We start from the raw sequence: 10,920 nt of genomic DNA, 5'->3' as shown, positions 1-10,920 counted from the left end.
AAGACTGAATCATAAACTAAACTGTGTATATATATATCAAGTACAGTGACTACAACTAGCTAACATTGAAGCCTAGCAGAGTGGACAAGTTGCTGTTAGCTGCCAGTGAGGCATGTGCCTGTCCATCAAGGTGACCACGCCCTAATTTATGCAAAAACTTTAAGACCTAATATAAATAAAAGGGTCGCATTATAAAACAATTCACTCACCAATTCATAATCATGAAGGTGGAATCTAACTATATCCAGAATATTTTTTATTGCATCCAGGGGTAGAAACATGTCTGCTGTAAAGTTGGGCATTTTAACATGGGGGTCTATGGAAATTGATCCTTTCTGCAGTCATCGCCTATCGGCCAATAGATGAACTGCAGTTTGTGGCACTTCCTTATTGGCCTCCCGGCTCTGCCCCAGAGTTTGCCGCTTGGTTGGGACGTGTCATGTGTGCCGGAGACGATAGGTTGGGACGTGTTACGTGTGCCGGATGTCGCCAATGACGTAATAAGAGCCATAATTCTGGACCTGCTTGTTAGCACCCCCATTTGTTTTTTTAGATGTGGATACGGAGGAAAAGAGAGAGGGTTTTATTTTCTGACACTTTGTGAGTTCCCTGACACACCGGGGACATATCATTATGTATAAAAGACATCACAAAGTGTATTTTGCATAATGGGTCCCCTTCAAATAAAGCATCTTAACCGATTCAAATGTACCGACATGTGAGGACCCCTGTTTGACTTACAGATGGCAGGAGGACATTCAGCCAAATGCAAAAAACTGGAGGTAGGATACATGAAGACACAGAATTTTGCATCAGGTTTTCAACATGATTTTCTTTAGTTTGAGCCTTTTCAATTATGTCATTTTGCTGTGTCTTCTTCCTTTGTGGTGATTTATTGGCAAAAAGTAATCCCAAAACTTGGAAAACAGTCACATAACAGAAGTGGATTGAAACGTGCATTAATTAGCATCTCAAGTGATTTAATAAATTTACTTTGCTTTTGTATGTTATTGTGACTGCCGTCGCCTCTCCGGTCCTGTTAATTCTGTTTTGCTCTTCCATATGTAAATGAGCTGTGTAGTTGCCCCAACGTCATTGGCTACCATGTCCTGGTCCGCCTCCGAAGACACTGATTGGAGCACGCCGACGTGCCGACGTGCTCCAATCCCCATGCAACCCCAGCGCANAAGGCCAAAATGGCAAAGAAATCGTCCTACATATATGCCGAAATGAGAGGATTTGGCACACGGACCGTGGTCGATTCCCCTGTTTATGTAGGTGGAGAGTTGACTAATAAGCGGAGCCACCTCTTTGGTTTGAGGTAGAAAGTGTTGAAATCTGGATCCGTTTTTGTTAGATCCGCTGCAGCCCCCTTTTTTAGAGATTTGGCCTAAGGAGGAAATAGAGAGGGTTGGCTGGTTTTCTGACACTTTGGTGAGTTCCCTGGACACCGGGGACACATATTCATGTTATAAGAGAACGTACAAAGGTGCATTTTGCAATCGATAGGCTTCCCCTTAAAGGAAAGACTAGGGTGTGCCCGGAGCACAGGCCTGGCTGCCTTGAAATCTTATTTGCTCTTTATTGGGGGTTCAAAAAGAGATATCCATGGACAAAAGCTTAAGACTTACATCTTATTTTGAATATTTTTCCAAATCGAATTCAGGGCATTTAATTCTTTAGTCAGTCAAGGCCCCAAATCAAGTCAGATGTTTATTTACCAATGCGCTTTGTCGTCCTTGGAGATTCATGAAAGCGCGCGTATATACAATGCTATCTGATATTTTATGTATGAAATCTGACTCAGGATTCTTTAGAGCTTTGAGAACAAACATTTTATAAACGTACAAAATAGAATAATACAAAATAAGCCATGCATCTGTGATCTGTTGATTCGGAAAAGCTGCATTGGTCCTCTCTTGTATTAAAGCTCTGGCGGGCTGGAGTTTTTTCACATGTTGTATGAAAACTAGGCACTCCTTTAATGATTATTAGATATGTGCTGACGGCCTGTCTCCGGTTCCTGTAATGGTTTTGCTGCTTCCATATGTAACTGAGCTGTGTAGTTGCCCCAAACGTCACTTGGGGTACCATTTCCTGCGTCCGCCTCGGAGACCACTGCTTGGAGCATGCCGAGGGGCCCGGACGCGCTCCAATCCCCCGGTGCAATCCCAGCCGCGACACCTTCCGGGGATGAACTACAAAGGCCTGGGCGACAGCTAGTCACTCGGAGCTCTGCTGTAGTGATGGGAATTTTTTTTTATGGGCCTAATTTTGGGAAGGGAAAAAAAAAAGCGGATCTATGGCCTCCGTTCCTTTCAAAGAGCCGGTTCAAAGAGTCGTCAAAAGAGCCCGTTTTTTATAAGGGCGGGGTTTACTAGGTTTATCTGCGAAATAATCACCAGTGATATATGAGTTGACTGTATGTGTCAGACCTAATGTCAATAATCTGCATTGTAAACATGACAAAAGGTGGAGCGGCAAGTATTATCATGTCAGTGAATGTATTTTTAGAATGTAGACCTCCAGCCACCAACTGCCGTTTTCGCGTTTGGGCTCATTTTCCATCCGAAAAACACGCGTTGTCTACCTGTCCTGCTACCACTTGTTCATGACTTCTCTCTCTCGTGTATTCCGTTAAGACACAACCCCTCTCACTCCTTCGACAGTGCTGACACCTGTGTTCACTCTCTGTCCTAAACATTGATTGGAGCTTCGCCCCCCCCCGCCCTGTGAGCCCGAGTGTGGCCTCTGATTGGTCAAGCGACGTGCAACTGCTCGCGAGTAGCTGCGGAGGAGCAGGACAGGGTTTCCGTGTCGAAGATAGATACAGTCAGAGTACGGGGTGGGTCTCACAGAATACGTTTTGGGGAACAAAATCAAGCTTTTTAAAGGGCTAGTGATTTTGGCAGGCAGTGAGGTGCGGACAAACGATTGAACGATAACAAGAACGCTCTCACCAAGACGACTCGGGTCCCCTCGTTCATATCAAAGAGCCGTTCAAAAGAATCGGCTCGTTCGCGACCGACACATCACTACTCTGCTGCGATCAGACGCCTCACGCATTTTTGCTCTTGTGTCGTGGACACGTTAGACTTGAGCTATTAGACTGTGTTTGACTCGTGTGGTCCGTGTTTAGTGTAGAGTGTTTGGCTTCCCTCATTTAGCTGTGTTTTCCTGCAGCCTCATTTTGTTAGTGTTGATTGGTAGTGATTTCAGCTCACTTTTAGAGTCCTCCTTCCGTCATTAGCAGTAAACTTGCGCCCTTTTGGCTTCTTGGTTTGGCTTAGGCTATTTTTTGCTCTCAATTTGTTGTACACCTTTTTCGTTATCTATTAAACCCAAGTATAATTATTTACCAAAGCCATCTGGTGTGTGTTACCTTCCTCATCCCTAGTGGGTTCGTAACAATATGTAAGTCATGAAGTATAACAATAAAAACTACAGGTGGTCACATTTAAATGTTTGCACCAAGCCTTATGTTTATTTATCTTCCTTTTTTGTCATCTATGTTTGTATTACTGTTGTCCTTTTTGTCCCCCCCCCTACGTCCCCCTCCCTATTGTAAAGGATCCTTTGGTGTCATGATAGGCACTATATTAATCAAAGTGATAATTAGTACACTTTGAGGATGAATAATGGATCAAAAAGGGTAAAACACTGCAAATGGCTTCATATGCATCGTTGAAAACAAAGTTGTGATCAACTGATTGGGCACCACCCATCTGTACCTCTCCTCCAATCAGCAGCAGCTGCTCCGCGCCCCCCCTCAGCAGGGTGCTTCCTGTCTGCAGCAGTGGTTGAGCGCTGGGCGTAGCGTGGTATCCCAGAGCCTCCTGCAGCAGAGCCTGGCAGCTCTCCTCCGTCAGCAGGGCCCTCAGCGCCGGCACCACCCGCTCCACCAGCTCCCCCCCCGCCATCAGGGGGAAGCGGATGTGGGAGAGGAGCTGCCTGGCGTGGGGGGTGCGCTCAGGAGTGGTGCTGAGCCACCGCAGGGAGGCCTGCAGGAGCGCCTGCTCGCTGTCATGCTGCACCTGAGGGTGGAGGTGAACAGGAAGTGAATTTTCTACAAACAAGATCAGGATCCCATCTCACCTGCAGCTGCTTATCATGTCTACGTACAGTCAATATCCAAAGAGTTTACTACATGTTCTCTCTTCTTCCCTGGCTGGCATTAAAGATGGTAGTGGGCTGTGAGGTGTGAGGTGAGGTTTAGATAGACATGGCATACACTGTGTGCACAATTATTATGAAAGAGAGCATTTTGATCATATCATCATTTTCATGCATATTTTCCAACTCTTAGCTGTATGAACTGGAATGTGCATTGGATTTAAGGATATCAGGTGATGTGTATTTGTGTAATGAGGGAGGGTGTGGCCTTAGGAGATCAACACCCTACATGAAGGTGTGCAGAATTATTAGGCAGCTTCTTTTCCTCAGACAAAATGGGCCAAAAAATAGATTTACCTGACTTTTGAAAAGCAAATTGTTTTAATAGTCAACAGGGCTGCAAGACACATATTGAGGGAAAAAGAAGCAAATTAAGTGCCACAGATCTGAGAAGAATCGAACGTGAAGCTACCAGGAAGCCATTATCCTCCAGTGCGGTCATACTCCAGAACTGTGACCTGCCTGAGGGCCCAGAAGAACCAGGTGTTCAGAGACATGGCCAAGGTGAGGGAGGCTGAAACCCCCACTGAACAAGGCACATGAGATCAAGACTGGGCCAAGACATATCTGAAGACAGATAGTCACAGGTTTTCTAGACTGATGAGATGAGAGTGACTCTGGGCGGAGCAGATGGATGGATCAGTACCGGGTCCAGAGCTCCACTTCCACTCAGACGCCAGCAAGATGGAGGTGGGTTCTGGTATGGGCTGGTATTATTAAAGAGGAGCTAGTTGGACCTTTTCAGGTTGAAGACTCTAAATCAACTCCCAAACAGATGAAAGAATAATGACACAGCCCCCTTCCTCATCTGACCTAAACTCTATAGAGAACTTATGGGCCCTTCTTAAAAGGGAGATTTACGTTAAAGGAACACAGAGTTGTTTGTTTACTATTCTCACTTTAACAAGTGAAAATAAACATGTGAGATGGGATCATTTCCGTTGTTCCTTTAGTTGCATAATAATTGTGCACACAAGCGTCTAACAAGTGACATGACATGTAATGTAATTTCATGTAAAAAGATATTCTCCTAAGAAAGCCAAAACCTCACTTTGACTTTCTTATATTTTCAGGTTTTAAGTTTATTAACATTTTGGATTGAAACAGAGCACTAAGTTCAATAATTAAAATAATCCTCAAAAATACGACTTGCCTAATAATTGTGCACACAGTGTAAGCTTGGCAAGGTACATGGATAGGCTGGGAGGTTGGGGGTGAGGATGGGAGGCTGAGGGTCTTGTCTCACTGTTGTGAGTGTCATCTTAATGATTTGAATCAAGGGAAGGAATAATGATGAAAGTGAAAAACTGATTCAGTGCTGAACACATTTCCTCTTCACTTTAAAAACAAAAACACTCTTCATACACGTTATAGAATTTATTTTGTAATTTAACATACTAAATACTAGATAACAATACAACTGAAGGACTTACATTTGCTATGAATAACAATGTATTTGTAGCAGAAGTGTGTAATGAATGATTGAGGAATTGTTTGACTATAGTTATGTGTTTGGCTTAATGATGGTTAAAAGATACAACATTCTGCACAGCTGCATTAACACCCAAGTACTAGTAATGATAACTTTACCATCATACATTTAGGTCTCTTTATTTTATTTGCTTTAACTTTGAATTGATCTTACTATGTTTATAATATGCACCAGTACACTAAAGCTAATTCCTTGTATGTGAAAATCTACAAGAAAAAAAAATGTATTTGAATTTAAATCATTTTATTCTTACAGAGTGAATAAAGGTTGGAATATATTGATAAAGAAATGTTGCAGCACGTATTTCCTCACCCCTGAGCAGTGTATGTACCTGTCCGCTGGAGAGGTACGCTGAGAGTTTGTGTAGAGGAATGTGATGCAGGAAGTCGGGGGTGAAGGACAGCGAGGCGAAGTGTGTGAGGACGAAGCGGTCCACGCAGGAGTCCAGGCGCTCCAGGCTGTACAGCAGGGCCAGCTGCTGCAGGAACAGGAAGTTGTCCTCACTCAGCCCCCCCTCCAGGTACTGGCAGCACAGATCCACCACCCGCGACACCTGGACCAACCAGCAGATTTAGTGATCAGAGTTTCATTTCCATCATAATGACATATGCTGTTCTTTGATTTACTTTTGAGGGTTTCACTCTATTTGAAGGATATATGCACTGTGTAAACAATGACTAAGCTTTATAACACACTATGGCTACTTACAAACAGGTCTTCTTCCAAATGTCCTACTTCTTCCTCTATTAAGACAACTCATTCTATTGAGGGGGGAGACATCAGCCCATAACAAACATTATACAAGATATCATTCACTCACCTACTGTAGTATCAGGGTTCATACACTTTTTCACCAATGACTTTTCCATGACCTTTACCTAATTTTCCATGACCAAAACATTACTCTTTCTGAGCGGTGCCCCTGAAAATAGTTTATTTGAACATGGAACAGGAAAATAAGGTCTGCATATGAAACATGTTGTGCTTACTAGCTTCTACACGCTAAAGCAACTTAAATCTCTCACCTGCAAAACACCTCGTCAGTTAAATGCCATTTTACGTTTCATTACTATACAATACAGTATTTATTATCATTATAGTATTACTATTTCGGCGATTAGATCAAATATAAATTATATTTGATGCAACTTTAGTTAAATTTCCATGACTTTTCCAAAACTTTGGGGAAAATATTGTTTTCCATAACTTTTCCAGGGCCTGGAATTAGCCTTTTGAATTTCCATGACTTTTCCAGGTTTTGAATGACATTTGGTAAACAGATTGTTGAAGTAGTGTTGCTGTTGTTAACCCTGCCCTCATTCACATTGAATGCATCAAGACTGTTCTCTGTGTATGGAACCTTTGTTCAGCCTGCAGTCGGGCAGGAACATTTTCCTCCAAACTCAAGGTGACACAGGGTGTGCAATTGAAATACAAATAAGTGGCATATTAGCACTTAAAGAATATTGTCACGGTAACAGGTATAAACAGTTGGCATTTTACTTATATTACACAGTCAAATAGATCTATTATAATTATTAATCATTATAAATGATTTTAAATACTCAACCCAACTAAAAAGATTATTGCATGAATAAATGCCAATTAAAAGAATATGATGAACCTATTCTCCCTCTGGAATGATTATTAGTATTCAACACTTTATACGCTTCACTTGTGTCTAGTGACCTTTTAATACAATACTGCAGTAGTTTGGACTACAACTGAGCAGAAACCTGTTTTTCATACATACTGTCATTTAATGTGATGCACCCTAACTCTCCTGCAATGTACATGATGTGTTTCACAGGAAGTGTCCCGTTGGTTACCTGCAGGAGGTGGGCCGCCTCCAGCACAGACTCAATGTTCCCCCCGTCCAGCAACAGCTCCCCGCTGTACAGGAAGTCCACTACAGCCTTCAGACCAATGTAGGACATCCCAACCAGCTCCACCTGGAACAGGAAGAGGAAGATGCAGGTAATTAGGAGTTGTATATATGATGTCACTAGAATTTAAAGAGGTTTCCGGTACCTCCTAAGCGGCTGAGCACACGGAAGCTTCTAGATCTGATGCCATTCCTCTGGATATTAACGGTATTTCTTAGAAATGTTATCTTTTGAATGATTATCCTGTCTATGACATCCTGGAGCTGTTTCCACCTGCCATCCACAGCACAAGGCCGTAGGAACAGTTAAAGGAGACCTGACTAAGGAGAGTTTTATTTGACTTCTGAGGTTATTCCTCACAGATCCCACGTCATTTTAGGCGAAAACTGATTTTAAACTGATTTGTATAAGGATCTCAGACCAAAGACTTACACACAGCTGATCTTTGTTGTGGTTTTTGTGCGGGGTGGAGCTCCTACTTCTCTATTGCAGAGTTTTCTATATTGAATATCTCCTTATAATCATTATATTAGTGGAATTATTAAACCAAGAAACTGAATAAACCTGTGTTGTTAAAGTTTTGGGTTAAAGGTACCTTAGAGCAGGGGTTCCCAACCTTTATTGTGCCAAGGACCGGCAGATATATTAAAAACTATTTGCGGACCGGTTGTCAATTTTAACTGATTTGAATATTTACTCACAAGCAGGTGGCAACAGAGGTTAATATTTAACAGCCTGAAGAAATACCAATATGCATCCAAAACATATTAACAACGTTTAAAACCAGGATACAATTAAAACAAAAAATTAGGACCGCTTTACAAATATTAATTTAATATTATATAATAAAATATAGATGGCAACAGTGGCTAATTGTATGTAGGAAGTTGTCTCCGGTGTGCTCCACTTCCTATTGGCACACCGGTAACTTTCTCTGCGCACGAGAGGCTGAGACCTTATGCTAACCAATTTTGATTTATTTTGTATGTTTTGGATGAAATAATGACTGGTATAGGTGCGAAAATAAAAACAAAATTGAATTTTCTTTTGATAAAATATTTGTATATATTTATAATTCTGCAAATATTACGATAAACTCACAGCTATTTCGCGGCCCGTCAGTAACACCGGGGGTTGGGAACCCCTGCCTTAGAGAACCCAGATGTAGATACTATAGATACTACACCCATTATTGACAGCATAGATCCTGACCGACAATGAGTTATCTTGACATTAAAAGAATATGATTAACCTAGTCTATAGATCTTTATAAGTAAACGTAGATGAAAATGAGAGGAATGCAGTTCTAGAAAAATAAAAAGGAAACAGAATGTGGAAGGAAGACAAAAGGAAACAAAGGCTTCTGTTCAAATCATCAAATACCCGTAGTATAATCTGTTCTTTGCCTCACTACATGTACCTCTTCCTGGCGTTTCTCCCTCATGCCCAGGGTGAACATGGCGTGGAAGTAAGGGCTGGAGAGGGCCAGCAGGGCCCGGTGGGCCGGGAGCCGCCTGCTGTCGGCCAGCAGCACCACGTCACACAGCTGGTGCTGCTGCCGCTGCTGGCTGAGGCCCCGCAGCACCCCCCCCGCCTGGTCCCCGCAGCAGAACACCTGCAACACACAGGTTAAGGTCTTAGACAGTACACACACTTATTGTGGGTGGAAGGTTCAGTTCAGCAGTGTAGAAAGTGTGCGCAAATGTTACTCATTACAATTTTTCTGTTCGTCCTTGCTGTATGTAAAAATAACATTTAAAGAAATAATATTTGCCATCTGAAAGAATATTTGGAAATACTCTAAAATAAGACGACAATTCTACAAAAAGGCATTAAAGTTACCCTGAGAAGATGCCGATCATTATTGGCTATATGTGGCAATAGAGTGCCACAGTGACGCGTCCTAAAACCCGGAAGTAAACTCCTTCCTTACTTTTATCCTTTTCGAATCGTAAATCTATCGATTAGATTTATGATCTGATCATATTTTCCAAGATCCTATGGAGAAATTGCATTGGTTTTTGTCGAAGGAACCGGAAGTGGTAAAATACTAACTTACTTCCGGGTTTTAGGACGCGTCACTGAGGCACTATGTGCCTCTTCACCTACATTTTGGTTCTTGCTCTTTCACTTAAATCCTAAAAGCTTTGATCTTATATTTAAAACTAAGGTTATTACTACTTCTCATTCTTCTAAATCTATTATCTCTCTACTTCTCATACTCTCTTCTCCTGTAATCTATTTATTCTACTTTCTCTTTATCCAAACCTTTCCCCTCTCTGACCTCTCGAGGTTCTATTATGTAACAGGTTGCAGAGAGGCCTATTCCGGCCGGGGAGTGTTTAGACCGTATTCACAGCGTACCTCCTCACCTCTCACCAATTCCAATTAAGGCTCCAGTGGGGACCTCTCTCCCTGTGTGTGCCTCTCCACCTGTGTTTCTTACTTCTTACTTGCTAACCCTTTTCCCTCAACCTATCCTAAGGGAGTGCATGTACGTAGACACGTTGGTTAAACTTTAGCTTCTATAGGCTCGGACTGTCGGGGGACGCCTTGCTTCTTCTTTCTGTCTGTTTGTACCTGTGTACTCTCATGTTCCGATTAAACCAGCTTCCCCCAAATGTCTTTTTGGTGTCTATATCTACGCCGGGATCCTGAGTCGAGGCCGATCCTGTTGCTGTGGTCGTGTGTCCTGGATCCTCTATCCTGAGCACTGGATCTGAGTCCTGGACTTCGAGTCGTGGCTGAACCAGTCTCTGCGGTCTTGCCAGACTCTCACCATACTACTTCCCTGATGGCTCCCACAGGATTGTTGACATCCTCGTGGATTCATCTTCCTATTATACACACATGCATTTCCAAACATTTGGTCTACCTTGTAAATGTATTATCTTTTCGATTTACACACAGCATCTATTGCACGTCTGTCCGTCCTGGGAGAGGGATCCCTCCTCTGTTGCTCTCCCTGAGGTTTCTCCCATGTTCCCCTTTAAACTGTGGGTTTTCTCTGGAAGTGTTTCCTTGTACAATGTGAGGGTCTAAGGACAGAGGGTATTGTCATACTGATATTCTGTACAAACTGTGAACATCACTGAGACAAATGTAACATTTGTGATATTGGGCTATATAAATACACATTGATCTCTACTGTAAAGAAGCTGCTTCCTTCTTGTTTGTGTTTATTTGTTTCAAAGTCTGACTCTGGCTCAGTCAAACACATACACACCTGGGAGGATTCACCGATCCGCTTGGGCCGATACACTTGACTCGGTTTCCCGTTGTCCATTATCTTCCCTTAGGCAGACACCATCTAGACACACACTCACGCACGCACACACACACACACACACACACACACACACACACACA

At 42.6% G+C, this 10,920-nt stretch overlaps 1 protein-coding gene across 1 annotated transcript in view; it reads right to left on the bottom strand.

Moving 5' to 3' along the window:
* klhl36 (kelch-like family member 36) overlaps positions 1-10,895 on the bottom strand; it is a gene marked incomplete at its 3' end in the record, with an annotated part of 15,195 nt that extends 4,300 nt beyond the window's left edge. Inside the window, exons 1-5 of the mRNA XM_010772290.1 lie at positions 10,778-10,895; positions 8,972-9,166; positions 7,495-7,617; positions 5,997-6,218; positions 3,732-4,034 (exon numbers count right to left, since the gene is read on the bottom strand). Of these exons, the coding sequence (XP_010770592.1) occupies positions 3,732-4,034; positions 5,997-6,218; positions 7,495-7,617; positions 8,972-9,166; positions 10,778-10,837 (903 nt within the window). The remainder of the gene's footprint in view (positions 1-3,731; positions 4,035-5,996; positions 6,219-7,494; positions 7,618-8,971; positions 9,167-10,777) is intronic.
* Positions 10,896-10,920: the final 25 nt, after the last annotated feature.

Source organism: Notothenia coriiceps, unplaced genomic scaffold (assembly GCF_000735185.1).
Source record: "Notothenia coriiceps isolate Sejong01 unplaced genomic scaffold, NC01 NC01_scaffold00011119, whole genome shotgun sequence".
NCBI lineage: Eukaryota > Metazoa > Chordata > Actinopteri > Perciformes > Nototheniidae > Notothenia > Notothenia coriiceps.
The sequence above is the reverse complement of the archived record's forward strand: the minus strand, read 5'-3'. Positions and strand labels throughout refer to the sequence as shown.